Source organism: Microtus oregoni, unplaced genomic scaffold (assembly GCF_018167655.1).
Source record: "Microtus oregoni isolate MIOR12 unplaced genomic scaffold, Mior012 000042F_ref0000377, whole genome shotgun sequence".
Lineage (NCBI taxonomy): Eukaryota > Metazoa > Chordata > Mammalia > Rodentia > Cricetidae > Microtus > Microtus oregoni.
Window position 1 is genome coordinate 3,018,791 of NW_024543209.1, and position 21,975 is coordinate 3,040,765.

Below are 21,975 nucleotides of genomic sequence, written 5' to 3' on the forward strand. Positions count from 1 at the left end.
TGAGTGCTCACTCAGCTGGAAAATGTCTTACATGACAATGACCATGAGAACACAAAGGCCCAGTTTGCTTTAAAGTCTTTATTATCCTGAATATAAAAGACAGAAGTCCTCTAGGATATAACAGAGTTTTTTTTTTTTTAAATGTGGAAACATTATTTTTTTTTACAAGTGAAAAAATAAATACCTCTTGGAATAAAGGCTTATATGCTAATGTGCCATAAAAAAGTAGAGTTTTAATATCTGACAAAATGTCTGTGCAAAGAAACAAATGCATAAACACATCGTTGCTACATTAAGGCAATATGAAACGCAGACGCAGAAATCTCGGTAAAGTGACGGTGTAGGTTTCTAGCTTTCACTAGCTAGTATTGCACCCAATGAGGTCAGCTAGGTTTCCTGACGGCCTAGAAAACCCCCTAGCTCACTAGCTTCCAAAATGCCCAAGTGGGGGTGGAAAGATGATCAAGAATATGGCAATAGAACACACTAAGCCCGCCTCTGAAAGATGCAGGGCGGGGGCGGCACAAAGAATACGGAAGCACTGACAAGAAAGCACGAAGTGGAATAAAACACACAGAGAAGGGACGCTGTCTAAAGACCCATGGTAAGGCTGTAGAAGGTTTGATCTTCAAGCAAGGCGACACCCAGGGGTGCAGCTGGAGTGAGTGCTTAGGGGAAGTGAGGAAGCGCCTGAGCCTCTCCAACACTCTCGCCCTGTCTGTCTGTCATCTGCGAACTTTCCCTTTCCAATCTCAAAATAGTCCACCAGCTCAAAAGCCCAGTGAATGCATGACTATGCCCTGAAAGTCGTTTAACCAAATTGGTAGCCCCCGAAAGGCCTGGGGTTTGGGGTATGGGAAAGAAGGGCCAAGAAGTCACCCACATTGAGTTATCTGTCTGCTCAGCCACACCGGTTCCAACCCGACAACATGCCAGCCCTCGAGAAGTTACAGGACTGCTTTTCAATCTGCTAGCTTCCCAGTCGTTCTTGAACGAGTTATAAAGACAGAACTGACATTATAACGACGACTATTTCTTTAAGAAAAAAATGTCCTATTACAAATGTTCAGCGCTCCATGACCGTACAAAAAGAACCAAGGAAAAGTTTAAAACTCTTATAAAATCTGCTGCCTCGGGAGAAGTTAAGGAGACGTATGACATCACTTCCTAAAAGGTACCCACTGTTGGGCTATGGTGCCACTTAACTGACAAGACAATTGTATCTACTCTTTTACTTGGTCATTAAAACAAACAAACAAACAAACCCAAAGTCCAAGAAGGAATGTATCTACGTCCCAGAGGTCTTCCTGTGGCCCCTGGGGCTTTGCTTCTACTCACAGAAGAGGAGTGATTGCATTCTTGCTTTTCTTCTTCATTTCTGAAATGTCTCATGGCAGATGGGTGTTGGGAGTGAGATATTTCCTCACAAGGTTCATATTCTTATAGTTTACAATACTGCAGCTCACGGGGACCTGGCATGCCCGCTAAGCGCAGGATACATTAGATGACAGTCAGATTGGCTCGTAGGGACATGGCATGTCCAGTAATCACAGGACGCATTAGATGACTGTTAGATTGAGGAGACTGGTGTGGGTTGGCAGGTAGACATGCTGGACATGCTCCACACGTGATCTGCAGACCGGACATGACTGGAAAAGAAGTCAACATTGGTTAGAATGTTTAACAGACCTGGGCCCGGGAGGTCAACCTTTATTGACTGAGGTTTCTGTCCTGCCTGGTTCCCACAATCATTAAGTCCCAAGGAAATCACACAGAAGACTATATTAATCATAAACTGGTTCACCTACTAGCTCAGGCTTCTTATTAACTCTTATAACTTACATTAGCCCATAATTCTTGTCTGTGTTAGCCACGTAGCTTGGTACCGTTTTTGGCAAGACAGTCACATCTTGCTTGCTTTTTGTCTGGCTTCTTCTGTGTCTAGGTTACAGCTTTATATTGCAACTTTCCTCTTCCCAGAATTCTCGTTGTCCCACTTCTACTTCCTGCCTGGCTACTGGTCAATCAGCATTTATTTAAAATACAAATGACGGGGTACAGACCATTTCCCCATGACAAACCTTGGTACCCACCTCCCTCGGTTTTCTAGATAAGCTGCCATTTCAATTTTGATTTCTAGGCTCTCAGTTCCTCTGTAGCAGGCTTGAATGTTTACACTTTACAAGGATTGAAAATGACTTTTATGAAAAGACTATCACTAAAGAAAATTACATTTTTTGGCCAACTGTGTGTGTATGCTTTCTGCCTCTTTTTGGAGACAGGGTCTCTCACTGGCATGAAGAACACTGATTAAGGTGAGCTGGCTGGCAGGTGACCCCCAGGGGTCCTCCTGTATCCATTTCCCCAGCGCCAGGATTAAGAACCCCTGCAATTGTTCCTTTCTCACCACACCCTCCCCCATCCACCTTTTTAATTACACTGGTTCTAGGGACTGAATTCAGGTCCCTGTGCTTTGCAATGAAGGCAGTTTATTGGCTCAGCCAGTTCCCCAATCCTCTGTTAACTCAGCTTTCCTTCCTGCATACATAGGACGCACCTCTGCCACGATGTTAGAGATATGTCTTAGATAGGCCTTGGCTAAGGTTTCTTGGGGTCAAGACCAGTGGGCAGATGCCCTGTAGCCAGGGGTAACAGGTATCTGGTGGCTTCTTGACCAGCACACATCCTTCATTGGCCATAAGGGAAGATAGGCACAGGGTCAGACTAGGTGGGCAGGAATGGATAAGCCCAGGAATCAGAGGGGAAATCCTTCTTTCCCCTAACAGCACAGGCTCCTGAGCTCACTGTCCAATCCTAACAGTAGCTCTGTCACCGCAGCCTGTAAGGACTAGGTGACAGGCAGGGCTAGGTTTACCCACAAGGACATTTAGCAGAAACTTCTGAGATGTGAAACCAAAAGTAAAATTTATGATAAGAGGAAATGTAAGATGCAAAAGAGGATATATGCTATATAAGAGTTGCTTTTATTATTTTTTTAAGTATGAAAGTTAGTTTGACTTGCTAGCAGATAATGGCCAACAGAATTCCCTAAAGTATAAACTGTAATAAAAGGAAATTAATGGGCTGATGAGACGGCTCAGAGGGTAAAGATGCTTACAACCAAGCCTAACAAACCGAGTTTGATTCCCAGCAACATAAGGTAGAAGGAAAGAATTGACTCCTGCAAATTGTCCTCTGACCTCCACGGATGTGCGTGCTCTCTCTCTGTCTCGTCTCTGTCTCTCTCTCTCACACACACACGCAAATAAATATAAGTATAGAAAAGGATAAAATATACAAATAGAGTAAATAAGTCACTGTTAACAATAACGTATGTATTTTTTAACTAGAATTTTAGGCAAATAATACATACATTCCTACTAGGTGGTATCAGAAAACAGAGGCCATGTAAAATGGAAGAGGCAGGCCTGGATTCTAGGTCTTGGTTTAGCTTCAAGATACATTATTTTGTCAGTCTGGGCCTCATTTCCGAAGCCACGTGGTGACAAGAGTGCGCTGAGCACATGTCTCTAAAAGGGCACAATACTGTAGTCACCGGACGCAGAGACCCTTCGGGGTGGAGATGGCCGCTTTCCTCCCCTTCTTGACGGGCAGGCGGGCTAAGTGACCGCTTACCTGCAGCTGGGCTGCGCAGCTCTTGCAGCACACAGTGTGGCCGCAGGGGCAGAAGGTGGAGTTGATCTCCTCCTCGCAGCACAGCATGCAGAGCATGGCTTCCTTCAGCTTGCGCAGCTTCTCCTGCAGCACTCGGCTCTGCTGGCAGCTGAGGCCCTCGCAGCTGCCGCAGCTCATGCTGCTGTCAGAGGACTTCAGGGGCGAGCTGGGGGGGCTCTGGTCACTCCGGGAGACAAGGTCCACAACCCCGGCGTTGTACAGAGCCCTCCTGGCGTGGTCATACACCTCCTTGGATGTTCTTTTAATATCAAAGACATACTTCTTCCCAAGGTTAATGTTTTCGTTGAGGAATAGAGACGCCAAGTGACCCTTCAAGTCCCGGCTGTACTGCATCATGACGGCGCTGGTGACGGTGTCGCACCTGAAGGTAGCAGCGAACATCCGGTTTAATATGGAAAAGCCCAGGAAGCTTCAGAACTCAGACTATCAGATACTGTTATCAATAGAAACTGTATCAACAGGCGGTGCTCAGTCTACTATCTTGTCATTATTATCATTCATCTCTCAATCTAGCTTCTATTTATCTGTCTATTAATTATCTACTATCATCCACCCATGATCTTTCTATCTGACATCCATCTATCTCCTTACTTACTTATTTGCTTTTTTAGATAAAGTAGCCCAGGCTGGCCTAAAACTTCTGGCCCTTCTGCTTGCTGGGATTATAGTTGTGTGCCACCATGACTGGCTTAGCAGATAATCAATATTATTGTTGTTGTTGGTTGTTTTGTTGAGACAGTATCTCACTACAGCAGTAGTGACCAGGATGACCTTTAGGTCACAGAGATCCACCTCTCAGTCTCTGAGAGCTGCCGTTTAAAGGCAGGTACCACCACACCCAGCTCTTTTCTCCTTGAGACAAGGTCTCACGCGACCCAGGCTGGCCTTGAATTAGGTTGCCAAGGACTACTTGAAGTGTCGGGTGGATCCTCCTGCCTCCACCTCCTGAGTGCTGTCGGGATTACAGACATGCACTGTGCCAGGTTCATGAGGAGCTTCACGCATGTTAGGTAAGCACTCTATGGACTGAATACATTCCTTACTAAGACAGTTAATACCCCTGTGTGCATGTCTAAGTTCTTTCCGTCTTATAAGCTTAGTGTCTTCTATGGTTCTACTGTGATTCTCAGGGTCTCCAAGTCCTTCCGAGGAAGCACCTGTAAAATGGAGATGAGAGCCAGGCGGTGGTGGCACATGCCTGTAATCCCAGTGCTCGGGAGGCAGAGGCAGGCGGATCTCTGTGAGTTCGAGGCCAGCCTGGTCTACAGAGCTAGTTCCAGAGAAACCCTGTCTCGAAAAACAAAACAAAAAGAAAAGATGAACTATGGAGATGAGATGCCACAGCTCCTCCGGGCTGTGAGCTGCCATCCAGCAGTTTGTGGAAGCAAAAGGACATTTGTTCTTTGAAGTCTTGGCCCTTACATTAAACATGTCTCCCAATTTTCTGTTCTGCTCCATAGCCTATTTTAACATGACAAAATTTGAAGGTTTCCTATGAACTTACATTTTTCTCTTTAATTTTTTTATAAGTATGAACCTAATCACAACCCAGCTTGAAAGGCCCTTCTAGAATGCTGTTTAAAAACCTTCGCTATGGCCAGGCGTCCCCCCACCTGTGACTAGCTGGATGCCAGCAGGCCGAGCCGAGCCGTCAGGAGGCCGAGACTGGAGGACTGCAGTTGAGGCCAGCCTGCGGTATACAGTGAATTCCAGGTTGGCTTTGGACACACGGTGAGATTTTGTCATCAAAAACACCAAGTAAAATTAAATTAAACTTAAAAAGTATCTTGAGTATGTCAGGTGTGAGGGCTCAGGATGGGGACTTTCTCAGCAGGGAAAGACCTGTGCCACACTTGTGGGAAAGGACGCAGCGGTGGCAGAACAGGCCCAGGCACTGGGGTTATGCTGGGAGGTGGCTGTGGAAGGAAATAGAGTGCGAGAGGCAGGAGCCTGTGAGGCACAGGCGCACACCATTCTACGGCGACAAGGGCTCTACTGGAATAGCATATAAGGCTCAGAGAAGTCATTCTCTCATTCTGTAAAGCACTCACAGACTCAGGGCTGGAAGAACTCACAGCAACCTGCCTGTCACCCAAACACACTAAAGCTCTGCCCTACACTTGGGAGACACACAGTGGTACGTGCCTGTAGAATGCGTGCGTCTCGGTGATGGCCCGGTAGAGACCACTGGCTGCCCTGGTGCTGATCATTTTAAACAGGAGCACGATGCTGTTCCCAGACTCCTTGGTGACGGTCAGGTAGACGTTCTTTCCTGACTGGGTAGCCATCTGCACCACAGGATAAGCTATCCTGAAAGGCAAGAGGAGAAGAGTGAGCGAGCTCAGAAGGGACAGTGCAGCATGGCGTGACTATGCTTCTGTGGGCTGCCCCTGACCGGAAGTGAACCAGACACTCGGCCTGGGGTGTTCTGTGATGATTCTAACTGATTACACTGACGCAGGGCAAGCGTGTGGCATGGAGACAAGGGTTGGGGTGCCCTTGGTGTGTGTGTGTGTGTGTGTGTGTGTGTGTATGTGTGTGTGTGTGTGTGCAGAAGCAGACACAGCTATTTATGGCCTGAGCCACTATGAGAAATAATCAATCTGCCACACTAGTGTACTTTAAGTTAGCATTTAAGAAATAATTAAATCACTAAGGCTTGAATGCAATTAATGAATAAATTAAAAAATGAGTCACTTTATTGACAGAGATGTCTGGAGAATTTCTGTTCGTTTTCTACTTTCAGAGAAAAGCAACAGATAATATGCATGCTTATGAGCGTGTGTGTGTGTGTGTGTACTGAAGACTTGGGTTACCTGTTAATTGGACTAAAGTCATCTTTACAGATGGAGATGCCTTCGGGTCCAACCCCAATGAGGAGTTTCTGTCCTTCGCTGTCCCTCACAGCATGCCACTCTATGCCATAATTCTCCATTGCTGACACAATCTGCAGAACCTGGTATTCTGCCGACGCCTGGCTGATGCCCTCCAGCTCCTTATGCTTGGCAACAATGCTGCGGAACAGGCGAAGGTGCAGAGTTAGACAGGGCAGCTCTTGACTCCAAAAGCTCAGAGTTTTCACTGACAGGTTAGAGGGAAGTGGTCATTTGTGGATCCCAAAGGCACCAAATGCCATAGTGCTTGCTAGCTCCTTTACTGCAGAATACCCCAAGACACTGTTGGAATGGCAACTACGGGGCCAGTGAGATGCTCAGTGGGTAGAGGTGCTTGCTCAAGGATTGGATTTCATTTCTAGGACACATGAAATGGGAGGAAAGAAGTCACTCTCACCAGCTTTCTTACACTTACACACACACACACACACACACACACACACTTTTTAAAAAAGATCTCAACAAATATTGAGAACCTATCATGCAGGAATTACTGGCAAACTGAAAGAATTATGGAAAATCCTCTAACATACACACAAGACAAATGTGCAGGTTAGATCCCCTCATATATTTATCTACACAGACTTTACGAGCTTCCTGATAGGCTAGCAGCACAGGGGCCTGATGAGATTATTTGCAACTGAAGAAAACATAGATCTATATTCTCTGTTGTGGCCAGGCTGTCTCTCTCCTGTGCTCCTTGAAGATTTGACCTCCCAGTGTAGCCTTCCCTAGAGTAAGGTCTGCATTAATGGCTGGTTTCTAATGAACAGAAAATGGTGGAAGACCTGGCATGAAACTCACTTCTGAGACGGAGTCGTGAAGGTCTGACTTCTTTCCTGGCTCCTCTCTCTTACTCTTGGCTCATTCACATCAGGTGAGCCAGTTACCACACCATGAAAGGGCCCTGAGGTCAGGTGGCAAGAGAAGGAGGCTGGCCAAGAAGCTCCAAGAGTCACCAGGACTCAGCTGGGCTTTTAGAGGAGACTGACCTCTGGGGCTTGGTTTGTCCTCAGGCCACAGCTGTTTCCCTGCCCACACATTCTCAGATAATGTCTGTTGTTTTAAGCTGAGCTGGGGTTAGCTTGTTGCGTACACAGGAACAGGTAACTAAGCCGCCTAAATTAGGCCACTTAGGCTGTAATTCTTGCTGGGATGAAGCAAACACCAACAAACACGTTAGATTTTTTACTGTAGGAGATTTGCATATTTAAAAGGTCAGGCATTTTCGAGATCCTTGTTATTTATGGAATTTCATATAAGGGCATTTATCTGTGTGGGCTGTTTTGTGTTGGTAAGTTTCTCAAATAAAAGGCACACGAGTCTTCTGAAAATAAGTGGTTAAACCTGGCAGCAACCTGAGCTCTATCTCACAAATCCTGTGACAACACCAGCAGGCCAGTTTCCTGATGCTTATCAAGTCGGCGGCTGTGAACACTCAGGCTAGCCAGAGCACGCGGCTGGCCTCCGGCGGTGGCCTCACCTGTTCAAGGTGGCGCTGGAGAGCTCCTTCTCACACAGGTCCTCGTAGTTGTACTTGGCAGTGTTCTGGTTGTAGTCTCCGAATTTGGTCTGGGCCAGAAGGGCGCTAAGCTCCACTGCCTGCTCTGGGGAACACTGGAGGTGACCTGCCAGGAGGGATTCTCTAATATGCAAGAAGAAGATATGCCTGCAAAAGGAGGAGAAAATGACTGGGGCTTGCTCGGGATAACAGTATCTCAGTCAGCCTTCTGGACTGGGGTGTGGCGCAGGGAGAGAATGCTGGGGTTTTATACCCAGTGCTTGGGGGGGGGGGGAGAGATGGGGGGGACCACAAGCTCAACTAGCTTTACAATTTCACAACCAAACAACCAAGTACTTTCTTTTTTTTAAGCAAAGAGAACAGGTACAGCGGGATGGCTCGGCAGCTGAGGGAGCTTGCGGCCAGGGCTGAGGACCTGGGTTCTATCCCTGGGGCCCACACAGTGGAAGGAGACTCCCTGTGGATTGTCTTCTGACTTATACCTGTGCACTACTGCATGCTCCCTCTTCAAATCAGGACACAAAATCTCATAAAAAATTTAAGTAATAGAAACAGAACAAGTTAGCATTATAATGGTTTAAAGGAAACATTAAGAGTCAATATTCCTGTTTGTTGGGTTTGGTTTTTTGAGACGGGGAATCAAATAGCTCAGGCTGGCCTCAAGGTCGCTGTGTAGCTCAGGCTGGCCTCAAACTCACTGTGTAGCTCAGGCTGGCCTCATTCACTCTGGATCCTCTTGCCTCTGCAGATTATACACATACACAACTACTGTACTCAGCTAGGAAACCTATCTTGCAATAGATTCTAATCTTCAGGGACAGTAAAAAAAGAATGTACCCTGATTCCTCAGAATCCTACTCCAAAGCCCACCTAGCAGAGCCTTCACCAGCCAGATGCTCTTCAGCGTGTCGAAGACTATAGACAGAGGACAACCTCAGGTGTTGCCCTCAGATCCCACCCACCTCCTTTGGCAGGGTCTCTTGCTGGCCTAGTTAGAACCCATTAGGCTAGTCTAGCTGGCAAGGGTATGCTTGGCATTGGTTTTATGGGCTGCAGGGATTGAACTCAGGTCCCCAGGCTTGCTAGACCAGCCGTTCTCACTGAGCCTTCTCTCCAGCCCCTACCTCAGAGCTCTCCAGACCATCTGGGCCTCCTTGGTCCCACTCACAGCCTAGAAGTGACCAGAGTTTTGGTGACCTCAGGGTCCCTCTCCCCTCCAGACTCTGCCAGCCCACCATCCAAACTGCTTCTAGTGAACACCCCATCTTTCTGCTCAAAATCCTTCACAGGGATGCCTGATGGTGGCCGAAACCCGGGCCGACTGCTTCCAGTCACACCTCCTATCTCTGTGCTCTGGATAGTCACCCATCCCTCCACTCGGAAGATCCAGCTTTATGGCAATGGCTCCTCTCCTGTCCTCTAACTTGGTCACCTTTTAGTCTGCTTTCCGTACAGACCACCTATTTCTGAATCACATTATGTAACAACTTCGAGTTTCTTTATCTAACTGCACCTGTGCTGGCTTAACTGCCTCTGACACCAGAGAGCTCCAGAAACGCACAGAAAGCACCACGTGCCTGTGTTTATTTTATATTCCAATCTCAATTTTGCTCTGTTTGAGCCTACCCTAAGCAATGCAACTTTAAATTCTACATTTACTACAAGGTATGCATGCCACAGAAATTCCTGGGAAAATTCATTGTTTCCATTGTCCAAAATCCCTAAGAGGTTATCTGAGTCACCACAGAGGATAGGCTATAAAATTTGTCGTTGGTGAATGTGAAGTTCTAACTTTCTTTGTTGACTTGTGGCAGCCCCTCTGCATGTGCTGAAAAGGTACACTAAGGACCTAGCCATGGGTGAGGCCCCGAACCCTGCGTGAGCTGGCTCCTCACTTTCCCAGACCTTGACACAAGCTTCCAACCTGAGTTTGCCACTCAAGGGACCAGGATGAGAAAGGTAAGACAAGGACTTAGGACAAGAGAGGTGACAGATGTAAGGGACTGCACTGAGAACCTCAAACCACCAGGCTGACAAGAGTAATTCCTCTTTCTTAACTAAGAGACAGTCAATTCAATCTTTGCATATTCGGTAATGATAACCGTTGAAAGTAATGAGACCCCCTTAAATTCAGTTCCTTCCATACTTTGTAAAATGCAGAGTGGTGTTCAAAGAGAACAGACACAGCTTTGACTAACCCAGACATCTGGTAGTCTTTAAGGCATTGCTTCCAAACTGCTAAACTGGGAAAGGGGCCCTGCTGGGGCTAAGGAACTTCCAGAGGAAAAACAACTGCTTCTAAAATAGCTGTGTGGCTAGCTGATGTGGTAGCCCACACCTTCAGTCCCAGCCCTCTCAAAGCAGAAGCAGGCAGATTTATGTGAATTTAGGCCAGCGTGGTCTACCCAGTGACCCGGTCTCAAAAGGGGAAAAAATAATAAGTAAATATCAGAAGATGATATCAGAGGAGTAGGCCTAAATTCTCACAAAGCCCTGCTGCTGCTCACAGGGAAAATGGAATCCTGATGTACTTCTGCTATTCAACCAGAGGGTATGTTTTCAGGAGCCTACAGTCTGAATCTAATCTATACATACATTCAAGAAGAAACCATGTGCCAAAAGATTTTAAGATTAGCACCACAAACTCAGCCCTCGTGATTTAATTACTGTGGATGTAAAGGTCTCTTTTGACTTATTTTCCTAGCATAAAGTTTGAAACTGCTTCCTGCTTTATTAAACAGTACGGAGAGCTGCCAAAGACGACTTTTCAAATTTATTCAATTTCTTTTTCCAAATTCTCTACGCCTACTTCTGGAGGGACAGCTGCCAGAAGCAGAGCGAAGAAACGGCAACCCAACGTAAACAGGTGGCCAGGAGCCTAAAGCAATGCCCATCCTTCCCGGGGAGTGGAAGGGAACTGGAACAAAAGGCCTGGGGGATGGGGTACGCTGGTGTTCTCCAGCCAGTGGAGCCTGAACTGTGCTCAGGGCACAGCGGGCACAAGTGCTCCTCCCCCTTGGTGTCTCGCAGACCTCTTCCTGCATGTTGCAGTTTTCATGGCTTTATGGGCACCTCTCATCTCAAGTCAATACAGATCTGCCATGCACTGTCTCTGTGCCCCACCCCACACTGGGGTTATGGGATGGGCATGTGTGATAGTTGTTTAGTTGTTGTTTTTTGTTTTGTTTTTTTTTTAGTTGGAACACATTGTCTTTGGAGGAAAAGAGCATATCTTATCAAAATAACTCCAGCCACAGATTGGCTTCTGGGTGACAAAGGTCCAGGCATCAGTGTAAGGGAGCAGGGGTGGCCAGTGCCACCAGGTCTGATGAGCTATCACAAGACTTATCAGTGCGCTCTCCCCAAGAGGGTGGCAGTGCCCAGAAATGTGTTTCCAAATGGGAATTCAGTGAGGGCTCAGGATCTGAGTGATCTGAGTGAGGATGAATTCTTCCCACCTGCTCACCTTAACTATCTGCCACATCACTATTACTTCATTTCTCTTTTTAATGAAAGGGGTCAAAGGTTACAAATTAGTAGCAAAACAAGCAGAGGTAGTCAAAGAAGTCAGGCCTATAGAGAACACTTTTTTAAAAGTATGTCTTGTAAGTGGATAACCGATCTTGTTCCCTATAGACTACAACATGATATCACACACAAAAGGCTTTGAAAAATACCTACTATGTCTTAAGCAAATGTCTAAACACATCCTGTGGATACAAGCTCATACTACATTTTCTATGTATTCCTGAGGTTATACTTGGAAATTAATTTTTAAATTTTCTCCAGTTACTGAGAATATGGGTATTTCTAATACATGAGCCACATTGTGGGGCCAAGGGTGCATTATTCTAGCTAAGTCAACTGTTTGTATCATAGGTACAAACAAATTCACATATACTCCAGTCCCAGCAGATCGGATACCATCTTCTAGTCTCCGTGGACAATGGCCCTTATGTGGTGCACAGATACAGACCCGCCCGGAAGCAAAGCAGCCATCCACAAAGCAGAAATAAAAATTTCATAACAGGGCAAAACTTGAGATGTCAATTTTAATTTTGAAAAGGAACCAAAATCTTTTAAAAATTGCATTTACTTATTCACTTACTGTGTATGTTTGGGTGAGTGCCACCGTACGTTTGGGAGGTCAAAGAGCAACTTTAGGGGTCAGTTCTTTACTTTCACCATGCAAGTCTCAGGGACCGAACTCCTATCAGGGTGGTGACAAGCACTTTTATCCACCATGCCATCTTGATGACCATGAAGCACCTACTCTTAATATATTTTTGCTTCAAAATTCTTCACTAATTTCTTTTTTAAAATCCATGCCTTTTCAGGGGCTAAGGAGATGACTCAGGCACCAGAGTTCTTGTTGCTCTTGCAAAGAACCAGGGTTTGGCTCTGTGGGCACCAAGCATGCATGTGGTGCACATACATACATACACACACACACACACACACACACACACACACATACAAATACTCATACACATAAAATGAGATGTTTAATTTTTTTAAAAAAATAAAATCCATGTATTTTCACAGAGTTAAGGAATAACAGGGACCATTTATCTTGAGGGTTTATGGATCAGAGGACTCTCTTGTACTAACACTGATCATCTCACAGAAAAATTCTCTAGTACTCACAACAGAACTTTCCAGAAGCCAATTAGAAGTTTATTGTATGGGTGAATGAGAATGGCCCCAGAGTTTCCTATGTTTGAATGCTTGTTCCCCAGCTGAAGAACTGTTTGGGAAGGATTAGGAGGTGTGGCCTTGCTGGAGGAGGTGCATCACTTGAGAGTGTGGGCTTTGAGGTTTCAAAAGCCTATACCATCCCCAGTTAGCTCTCTCTCTCTCTCTCTCTCTCTCTCTCTCTCTCTCTCTCTCTCTCCTTCCTGCCTGTGGATCAGGATGTAAGTTCTTAGCTACAGCTACAACCCTACACCTGCCTGCCCACTGTCATGATGGCGATGGAATTGTAAGAACTGTGAGATCCCTTTCTTTAATAAGTTGCCTTGGTCACAGCATCATGTCAAGGCAGCAGAAGGCAAGGAAGACAGTTACTGTTGGGTACCACCTCCTGGTATTCTTGCCGGTTACAGCGTTTTGAAGAACTTTTGACAACAAATGTAAAATAGCTAGATTCAGCCTCATATTCAAAATGCAATGAACCCAATGCATCTCTTTAGAAAAAAAATGGCTACCTAGTTATTTTCAAAAACCCAGTTGCCAATACTGAACCATAATTTCCCCTGAAGCGCATGCATGTGTCTGGACTGCCATTCACCCCAGGCAGACCCCATTACAATCAAACATCCCATCTCTGTCTGTGAGTCACTTAACCGCATAGGGTTATTTTAAACCAAACTCCGACTGCCAAGTTATATTTAAAAACGACCAAATGGAAACAGAAATTGCCGTGAGGGTTTTTTGTTTCAAATCTTGTAACAGTCTCATAAAATAAAATCAGTTCAGGATGGAGTATAGGCCTACATGTAAACGTTAAAATCATACTGGCCTGAGAACCAAACCTAAGAGGACCTTTAGGACTGGGGGGTAGACAAGGCTTTTCAGAGCATCGTGAACACGTTCCAGAAAGAAGGAAAAAAGAATAAATTAGACCTCACCAAAATTAAAAACTCCTACACATCAAAAGGCATGAGGAAAACAGGCAAGCCACAGGGGGAACATATATTTATAAAACTCCGATTTCACAATGAATTGGTATCTAGGATACATAAGGAATGCGGACAGCTCAGAAGTAAAGGCAAAGGATCAAAATGGGGGCCTTGGACATTTCAGCAAAGGAGATGCAGAAGCCAGCGAGCACATGAAAATCTGACAGACATCGTAAATCATCAGAGAAATGCAAATTAAAACCACAACGCTCTACAACTATGCATCCACCAGAAGGCTGGCAGGGATGCGGAGACATTGGGTTTTCTTACATGCTTTGTGAGAGTAGGAGTTCGGAACAGTGCATATGCTGTGGGGAAAGGCCTGGCAGTAACTTACACAACTAAACAATCATCCCCTGCCCCGGCTATTGTATTCTTGGGTATTTACTCAAGGAAAATGAAAACACATGTGTCTACAAGAAAACAAAAAGCTTGTATTAGGATGTTCATAGCAGCTTTATTCATAGAAACAGGCGCTCATCAGTAGGACTGGATCAACAAAGAGGACGGAGTACTAGCCAGCAGTGGGAAGAAACAAGCAGGCTGGTATTTAGATCAGAGGACTGACGTCGAATGTTCAAGGCCCCGTTCAACCCCCCAGCATAAAACAAAGCGAGACAAGAAGAAAATGGAACAAATGACTAAAGAAAACCGCTCAGATACAGACAGCAGTAGGAAAGGACCTCAACAAGATTCACGGTGGATGAAAAGGCGGCAGGTACTGAGCAGAACCTACTGGATGATTTGCCCTGAGTGAAGCTGAACAGGCAGGGACAACCCATCAAAGATGGAAAACCTCAGTAGTGCCAAGGCCGTCAGTGGGTGAAGATGGGCAGTGTGGGCTGAGTGCGGAAAGACAGGGACTTCCTAAGGTGATGGATAATGCTAGTGCTCTTCATGTACCCACCGATTCTCGCTAAGAGATATAAGTGGGATTTATATGTTTTATCCCATGTAAATTTTAACTAGAAAGAAAAAAAGAACCAAATGTAAGCTGTAAGTTCTGCTTGGTGATAAGCACACTGAAGTCTTTAGAAGGAAGGGTACTTAGACGTGACATGTTGAAAAATGTATGGATGGTTGGAGGGACTGATAAATGATTAACTGTATAATAAAGTAGGCACATTAAACTTAATAGTAGGATGGGGGGTGTCTATGTGGGTGTTCATGACAAAAATCCTCAACTTTCCTCCATGTTTGAAACTTTTAGGAGGTTGAGAAAATAACCTTAGGGTTCAGGTTCAGAGTGCCAGTGTACTAACAGATCCAGCCATATCAAACCATCAGGCCTACTTCATGGAGGGCTCACAGTCAAAACCTGTCAGGGGCCAATGATTATTATAAAGTTACTAAGTTAGGTCCCTACGTGGGCTTAAGGAGATCTTTTTCAAGCCCCAAATGGAAGCACTCTGAACGATGTTCCTCCTTGAACCCTAAAGCAGTTGAGGGAACTATGAGGACAGCCACAGGGAAAGACCACAGCCTGTGCCAGCAGAATCCTGTGCCTTAAAAGCACAAAACCCACACTTCCATAGAACGTCCTCACCCATGGAAATAGGGCCTGTGTGGGCAAGCTACCAATCTCTGGCCTCTGCACACACATGCATGAGCGTGTGCCTGCACACTCACATACATACACACATCACATATGTTAAACATACTCCCCCACACAAAATGAATACATGAAATATCATTTTTTAAATGCCCTTTGAATGCTTCATATAAATGTATGGGCTGAAGATGCCCAAATGAGAGTTTCTTGTCTGAAATTAAACACCACACAGCAATGCAAATAAATACCCTTTAGTTTTGACAAAAAGAAAAACTTTAAGTAGGATTCAGAAATTCAATTTATAATTTCTTTGGAAGTAACATATATGCATGCTTTTAGTTTTTAGTTTGTTTGCTTAACTTTTGTGGGTCCTATTTTATATTTTGGCAAGAAAAAACAGAGAAGGGAGTGGAGGAGAGAAAGAGGGAGACAGAGGAAAGGCAGAGGTGGGAGGGGAGGCTGATTCTGCCATCCCATGTATAGTATAAAGAACATAAATGAACTTTATAATAGATACATGAACCTTCATAATAGACACACTGGCTGCAGTTGCAACATCACATAGAATGCACTCACCCTTAATCATGAGAGGTAAATTATGGAAGCAACCTTTACCAACACTGACAACGCTAAGACTTTGAACATGACTTACAGGCAGACCCTCGCTAGGCTCAGTCTGGCTGGTCCTGAATTGGCTTGAAATGACCATATCATGTTTGCATTGACTTTGTGACTTTGGCTCGGTGAGCTTTTTTTGTTTTGTTTTGAGATTTCATTTTTTTTAAATTTTATATAAATGAGTGTTTTGCCTTCATTTATGTATGTACATGCACCACACGCATGTCTGGTGCCCTCAGAGCCAGAAGAGGGAGGTGGATCCCTGGAAATTGGGCTCTATAGGTGGTTGTGAGCCACCATGCGGACGCTGGGACTCAAACTGGATCCTTTGCAAAAGCAGCCAGTGTTCCAGGCCACTGAGCCATCTCCAGGTACACATTTGTAACGTCCTACTTTATTGATTAACAAGATATTTACACAGTGTGCACTCGATAGAGCCTGGACACGGTACTCGTCAATCTTGACGGCATTTGCATTTCTTGAGGAACTGACAATGAACAGAAGTTGCTGTAGTGTGAGAAGCACATTAATGCTCTAAAAGAAAGACGGGTGATATCTTGAGAGAATGCAGCCGCCCAGGCAGTGCTAGAGAAAGCATTCTAGAGAGAAGTGACAATGCCGAGGTTAGGAATCGGGGTGGGATTTAATCCTTGCAGCCCTAACTCGGAAATCTTGAGGAAATGTCATGCCCAAGACGACAGCATTTCTCTGAACATTCAGATCAACACTCATGGTGTTTTTGTGCTGGGGCTGTTTTCTAAGGTGTGTGTGTGTGTGTGTGTGTAATCCAGATATTGGCTAACTGGACTGTTCTAAACGGATACCACAGAGCTCTGAAAATGTGGCCAAGACCCTGCCAGCAGGGAAAGGTACAATGGTAGAATCACCACTGTGGAAATGAACTGTGCACTTACTTCCCTAACCTCCAGTTTTGAAAGTGCTGGCAAAATTCATTATGAAGAACTGAGAGTCCCGGAAAGGCAGGAGTTTCTTAGATGATTACTATTTCAGATTTATTTCCAGAGCACATTAATTTGTTTCCCTTTTCATTTCAATCCACAGCGTGGCAAACATCTGCTAAAAATACCTGTTGTCTCCATCTGTAAACATGCCAGCCAGCTGAACAAGACTCCTTCTATTGAGGCCTCCTATTCAAGAGCAAATGGAATAATCTGGGTAGGGTCACCAAATCTACAATTAAGTCTAAGACCAGATTCGCTGGATCCACCTAAGATAGCATTTGAACCAAGCCTGCACTCCTCTTCAGAGAAATGGCTTCTTCCTAGATCCCAGGGTCCCCCAATGGTACCGAGGCCTTCCTGCCTGCATCCTTCTCAGCAGTCTGTGTGGTCTGATGCTAGGTACTACATATTAATATCCCGTCCACATTAAACCTGCTCTACTCCAAGCACACTGCTTAGTGATCTGCAGAGGGCAGCTCTGCCCAGCTATTTCCTTTTAATGAAGCGTCCAGAGCCCCTCAGTACACTAAAGGCACCCTCATGGCTTGCCTCAGGAAAGCCATCTCTTACAACTGAGTTCTCAAAGCTGTGTTCCCTCACTATACAAACAGATCTGCAGAAGAATCATGGCGTTTAGCATAAATATTTTATAACAAATCACAGGACATCAAAAAGTTTGTCAACAGGCTTTTTGTTTGTTTGTTTTTGCTAATATCACATTGAAGAAAAGTGGTTTTGCTCTTTAGTACCATGATTTAAAAAATGTTAATTGTAGGGGGCTGGAGAGATGCCTCAGTGGTTAAGAGGACTTGCTGCTCTTTCAGAGGACCCAGGTTCGATTCCCAGCACTTACATGGTGGATCACAACCTTGTATAATTCCAGTCTCAGGGGATCCAATGCCCTCGTCTACCTCCTCAAGCACCGAGTGGTGCACAGGCACACATGTAAGCAAAACACGCATACACTTAAAATAAATAAATAATTAAAAAAAATTAAATTGGACCTAGCACAACTTCTGACCTCCTGACTAAAGGGTACAAATGCAAATTAGGTATTACTTTATGAAGCTATTAAAGCAGACTGGTCATCAACGTGAAGCATTTTCTTAAAAGTTTTATATTTCTGATATAAAACTATGTGGCATTCACCAACATAATAAAACCACTCAAAGGTTTATATGACACCACCCTCCGTGTGCCCGCTTTCTTTACTCCAAACTGAGGCTTTGGGTAGGTCAGGTAAGCACTCAACCGCTGAGCTCTGTTCTCAACTGTCATTTTTTCTTTCATGCTGACATGGTGTTTCACTAAGTTCCCCAGACTAGACTCGAACCCATGCTGTAGCCCATGCACAGCAGACCTCCTCATCTTTGCTTCTCTGTCTCCCAGGCGTCTGGGATTACAGGCCTGCTACCAGGCCCAGCTTACACTTACCATTCTATAGGATTTCTAAAAGGGATGAAAATCAATTGAAATTACCTAACTGAATGAGGAAGGTACATTCTTTGAGTGCCATTTGCTATAAATCCCAAGAGTCAAAGACAACCGAGTCAATAATGAAAAAAAATCAAACAATGTAGGCCATTGATTCAAATACTAATTCATAAACGTCTCTTTCTTATATGAATAAAGTAGATTTGATAACAGGTATTGACCAATTACAGGAGAGCATAGGTAGAGACTATCTATCATCATAAAGCATGAACACATTCTCAGCATAAATTTATTATGCTATTATCCTTCCACGATTTAAAGGAAGTATTTGCTTTTCCAAATTTTGATTGATTTCAAAAATAGATTTGTATCACTAGAATTTGGGTGCACCTGGAAGTCCCCGAAATCATAGTACCAAAAAAAAAAAAAAAAAAAAAAAGATACCGGCCAATGAGATGGCTCAGAGTACAATCGTACAATCTCTGGGACCCACATAGTGGAAAGAGAGAACCAATACCTGAAAGTTGGTCCTTCACCTCCACAGGCGTATAGGTGTGCGTGCATGCACAGGCATGCACACACATGTATACGCACACACATGTACAGACGGAGTAAAAGTTTAAAAAAGATACAGCCTCTTGTGACTAACAGAGACAGCTCAGCATCTCTAAGCATGCCATCACACGAACATTTGTGAGGTATTTTCAGAAACACTCAGGATTCATTCTGCCAGTTCCCTCCATAAACAAGGCTCTAGACCTTTACGGTGCCTCAGCCAGGTGAAGGGTGCAGTTCAAATTCGAGCGAACGGTATTTTAAAATGTTTCCACCATTTGCTTGGTAAACACAAAACGCGGGATGGCAAAGCCTCTCTGAGGGTCCTGGTCCCGATTATGAGCTGAAATCTATAGGGCCGCATTTTTCACATGCATGGCACTCTTCCAAACCACGGGAGGATAGAAAACATCAGTGCTGAGATCCAAAGTTTGCTGTGGTTTTCAAAGCAATCATTTTCCTTTTTTCAACATGCCACTGTAAGTCTCTTGCATTTCAGTAATAAATATTAAACATTACTTTCCTATTGGGGTTCATCTTTGAGAAAATTATTACAGCCAGTCCAGAGGGAAACACTTTTTTTTTTTTTTTTTGGTCATTTGGAGGAGACCACACGCTTCAGTTGTCTACCAAGGCTGGTGGCCCTTACTTTAACAAGGAGGGAAAAAAGTCTAATGCCCAACAATCATGTTTAATATATCTGTAGGCTGGAATTCGGTTACAGTGGCCTTCAAAGAGTCCTTTCATTAAGTTTTCGTGAAACTTAAAATAGTTTTAAAATCTGCGGGAGGCTAGACAGAACATTCCGGCTACACACTGTAACCTGACACTAGGCTGAAGATTGACCAAGTTTAAGTAACTCAAGAGGAACGGTTTCCTGCTTTCGGTTAGAACAGCCGACAATGACCTGTAGTAACACTGCCGAGGCGGGGTTACTAGCGGGCATTAGACATTGCTGTCAGGAAGTCTGTGTGTGTGTGTGTGTGTGTGTGTGTGTGTGGTGTGTAGGGTGTGGGGGGGGGAGGTCTTTTTGTTTCTAAGAAGTCAACCCTGCTCTCCCATCAATATTACAGAGACCAGAAAAACTAAAACAAGAGTTGGAAAACCCAGGCCAACTTGCAAAACAAATTTAAGTTTTTTCCTGAACTTCCTGTGCAGAAGTCAAACTTGCCCCGGGAACATCACTGGGAGGGCACAACAGCCTTCTAGGGAATCAGAAGTGTACTTGACATTGGTTTCTTTCCGCCTCACTTTACCTTGTCTGCTCCTGTAAGATGAGATGGGGTTCCACAAAGAACTTGACTCTCAGTTTGAGCCGGTAAGGTGCCAGCCCGTCCATCTGCTGGGAGATCCGGTTTCTCAGATTCAGCCATAAGCTTTCACCTTTGCTGCCGGTGAACTGCAATCCAAAATAATCAACTTCTATGATGCCCAACCGCCTGCACACCTAAAAACAAAAAGGCAGCGGGTATAAGCAATGCAAAGTCAAGGGCTCCATCTGAGTGAAGGGCAGCCACCTACTCTGACCTTGTTATAATTCCAGTGGTAGAATGGGAAAACAATTTTTTAAGGAACCAGCGATGCCCAAACCAAAGGAAGCTCGGCCTTGCTTGGGAATGGGCCTTCTATGGTATGGCCAATTGCACAAGGAAAGGAACCCCAAAATAGACTTCCCAAAAGGCTGAGAAGGAAGAACCCAGGGGGCTTTTATTTCTTGCTCCAGTCGCTGGAATTCCCTCTGCCAGCACCATCTGCACAGCTGATCTGGCAGCGTACTATCTGGACAGTTTTAACCATCTGGATTCCAAAAACACAAACACATTGAGGAAGCATGCCACAAGTGTCAGCTAAGCTTCACAAGTGGCTTTCCAATCAGCTCAGGTCTACAGGTCCCGAAGGCACAGTGTTTCAAGGGGTTCAATGCGTCTTCCATATCCACCATGTAAATACTGTTCCGAGCCTTAGTCACGCTAAAGAACGCACGTGTAAAGACTCCAAGCGGGAGACTGCCAGAACCATTCCCCGCAAATTACCCAGGATACTTTGGATCCCCAGCAAGCCCAAGTGTCAGGTGAACTCTCCTTCGGAGAAGTGGCTTGAGACATGGACCCACCTGGTCAGCTAGGGAACCCCGGGCACCGCGGCTGTCTGCAGTCACCTCATCCCCCCGCCCCCCACCGGGACGCCGGTGGCGCTGCTGGGCTTTAAAAAGGCCCCCCACGGGCGGCATCACGCACACACCTGCGGCAGGTGTGCCGGGCCACCTTCTTTAGAAAAAAGTGCCATGGTAAGAGACAGGGTTGCAGCGCCCGGCAGTGTCCTGGTTTTCAGGCCCGGGATGCCCCCACAGACGTGTCTTCTACGCCCCCCATCCCCGCCGCCCGCGGGGAGGAGAAGGCTGGAGCCTGGCGTCCCGGACGCGCGCTCCACGGGCCGCTGCTGCAACATCGCCCGGCTCCTGAGGATCAGCCCCGAGGCCCCAGGCTTCCCGAGGACAAGTGGGAACCCCCTTTCTAAGCGTCGCCCTCACCTGGTTGAGACAGTCCTCGCCGTTGGCTTTTGCTTCCACCTCCACTTCCATCAGCACTGCGTCCGGCCTCGTCACATAGCACAGCATGGCTGGGGCCGCCGCCACCGCCGCCACGGCCGCTTCTTCTCGGGTGTTCGCCGGGGCTGTCGCCTCACTGCAGTCGCTCTAAGTCAGCACCGGGCTCCGCGAAGAAGGTGAAGCGGTGCGGCCGCCTGCCCTGCACCCCACGCAGCCGCTGCTCGCGTCCCCGCCGCCCCCCCTGATCGCCAGTTTCTGGGTGCTCCACGGCCGCGCCGCTCGGACAGCCCGACTGCTTGAGCCGAGAAAGGCACGCGTCTTTTATAGAGGCCCCGCCCCCCTCCGGCACCGGCCTCCGCCAATCACGACGCACTTACCCCTCCTCCTTAGTCCCGTCAGCCAATACGCAGATCCGATAGTCTTCAGCCCCGCCTTCCGGCACCGCCTGTAGAGCTGCGGGTGGTGGGAACCCCTACCCCCATCCCTGCACGCTCACTGCCTCTGCCGCTGGGC

At 45.9% G+C, this 21,975-nt stretch overlaps 1 protein-coding gene across 2 annotated transcripts; it reads right to left on the reverse strand.

The window, feature by feature from the left end:
- Positions 1 to 65: 65 nt before the first annotated feature.
- Positions 66 to 21,749, reverse strand: LOC121434159 (myosin regulatory light chain interacting protein). 2 transcript variants are annotated; one of them, XM_041633003.1, is made up of 7 exons: positions 21,445 to 21,749; positions 20,171 to 20,361; positions 8,074 to 8,259; positions 6,513 to 6,710; positions 5,842 to 6,006; positions 3,637 to 4,057; positions 66 to 1,649 (listed from the first exon to the last, which is right to left on the reverse strand). In XM_041633003.1, the coding sequence occupies exons 1-7, from the start codon at positions 21,529 to 21,531 to the stop codon at positions 1,560 to 1,562; spliced, it is 1,338 nt and encodes a 445-aa protein (XP_041488937.1). In that variant the 5' UTR covers positions 21,532 to 21,749; the 3' UTR covers positions 66 to 1,559. The 2 variants fall into 2 exon arrangements, with proteins under 2 accessions (XP_041488937.1, XP_041488938.1); XM_041633004.1 differs by lacking the exon at positions 8,074 to 8,259.
- Positions 21,750 to 21,975: the final 226 nt, after the last annotated feature.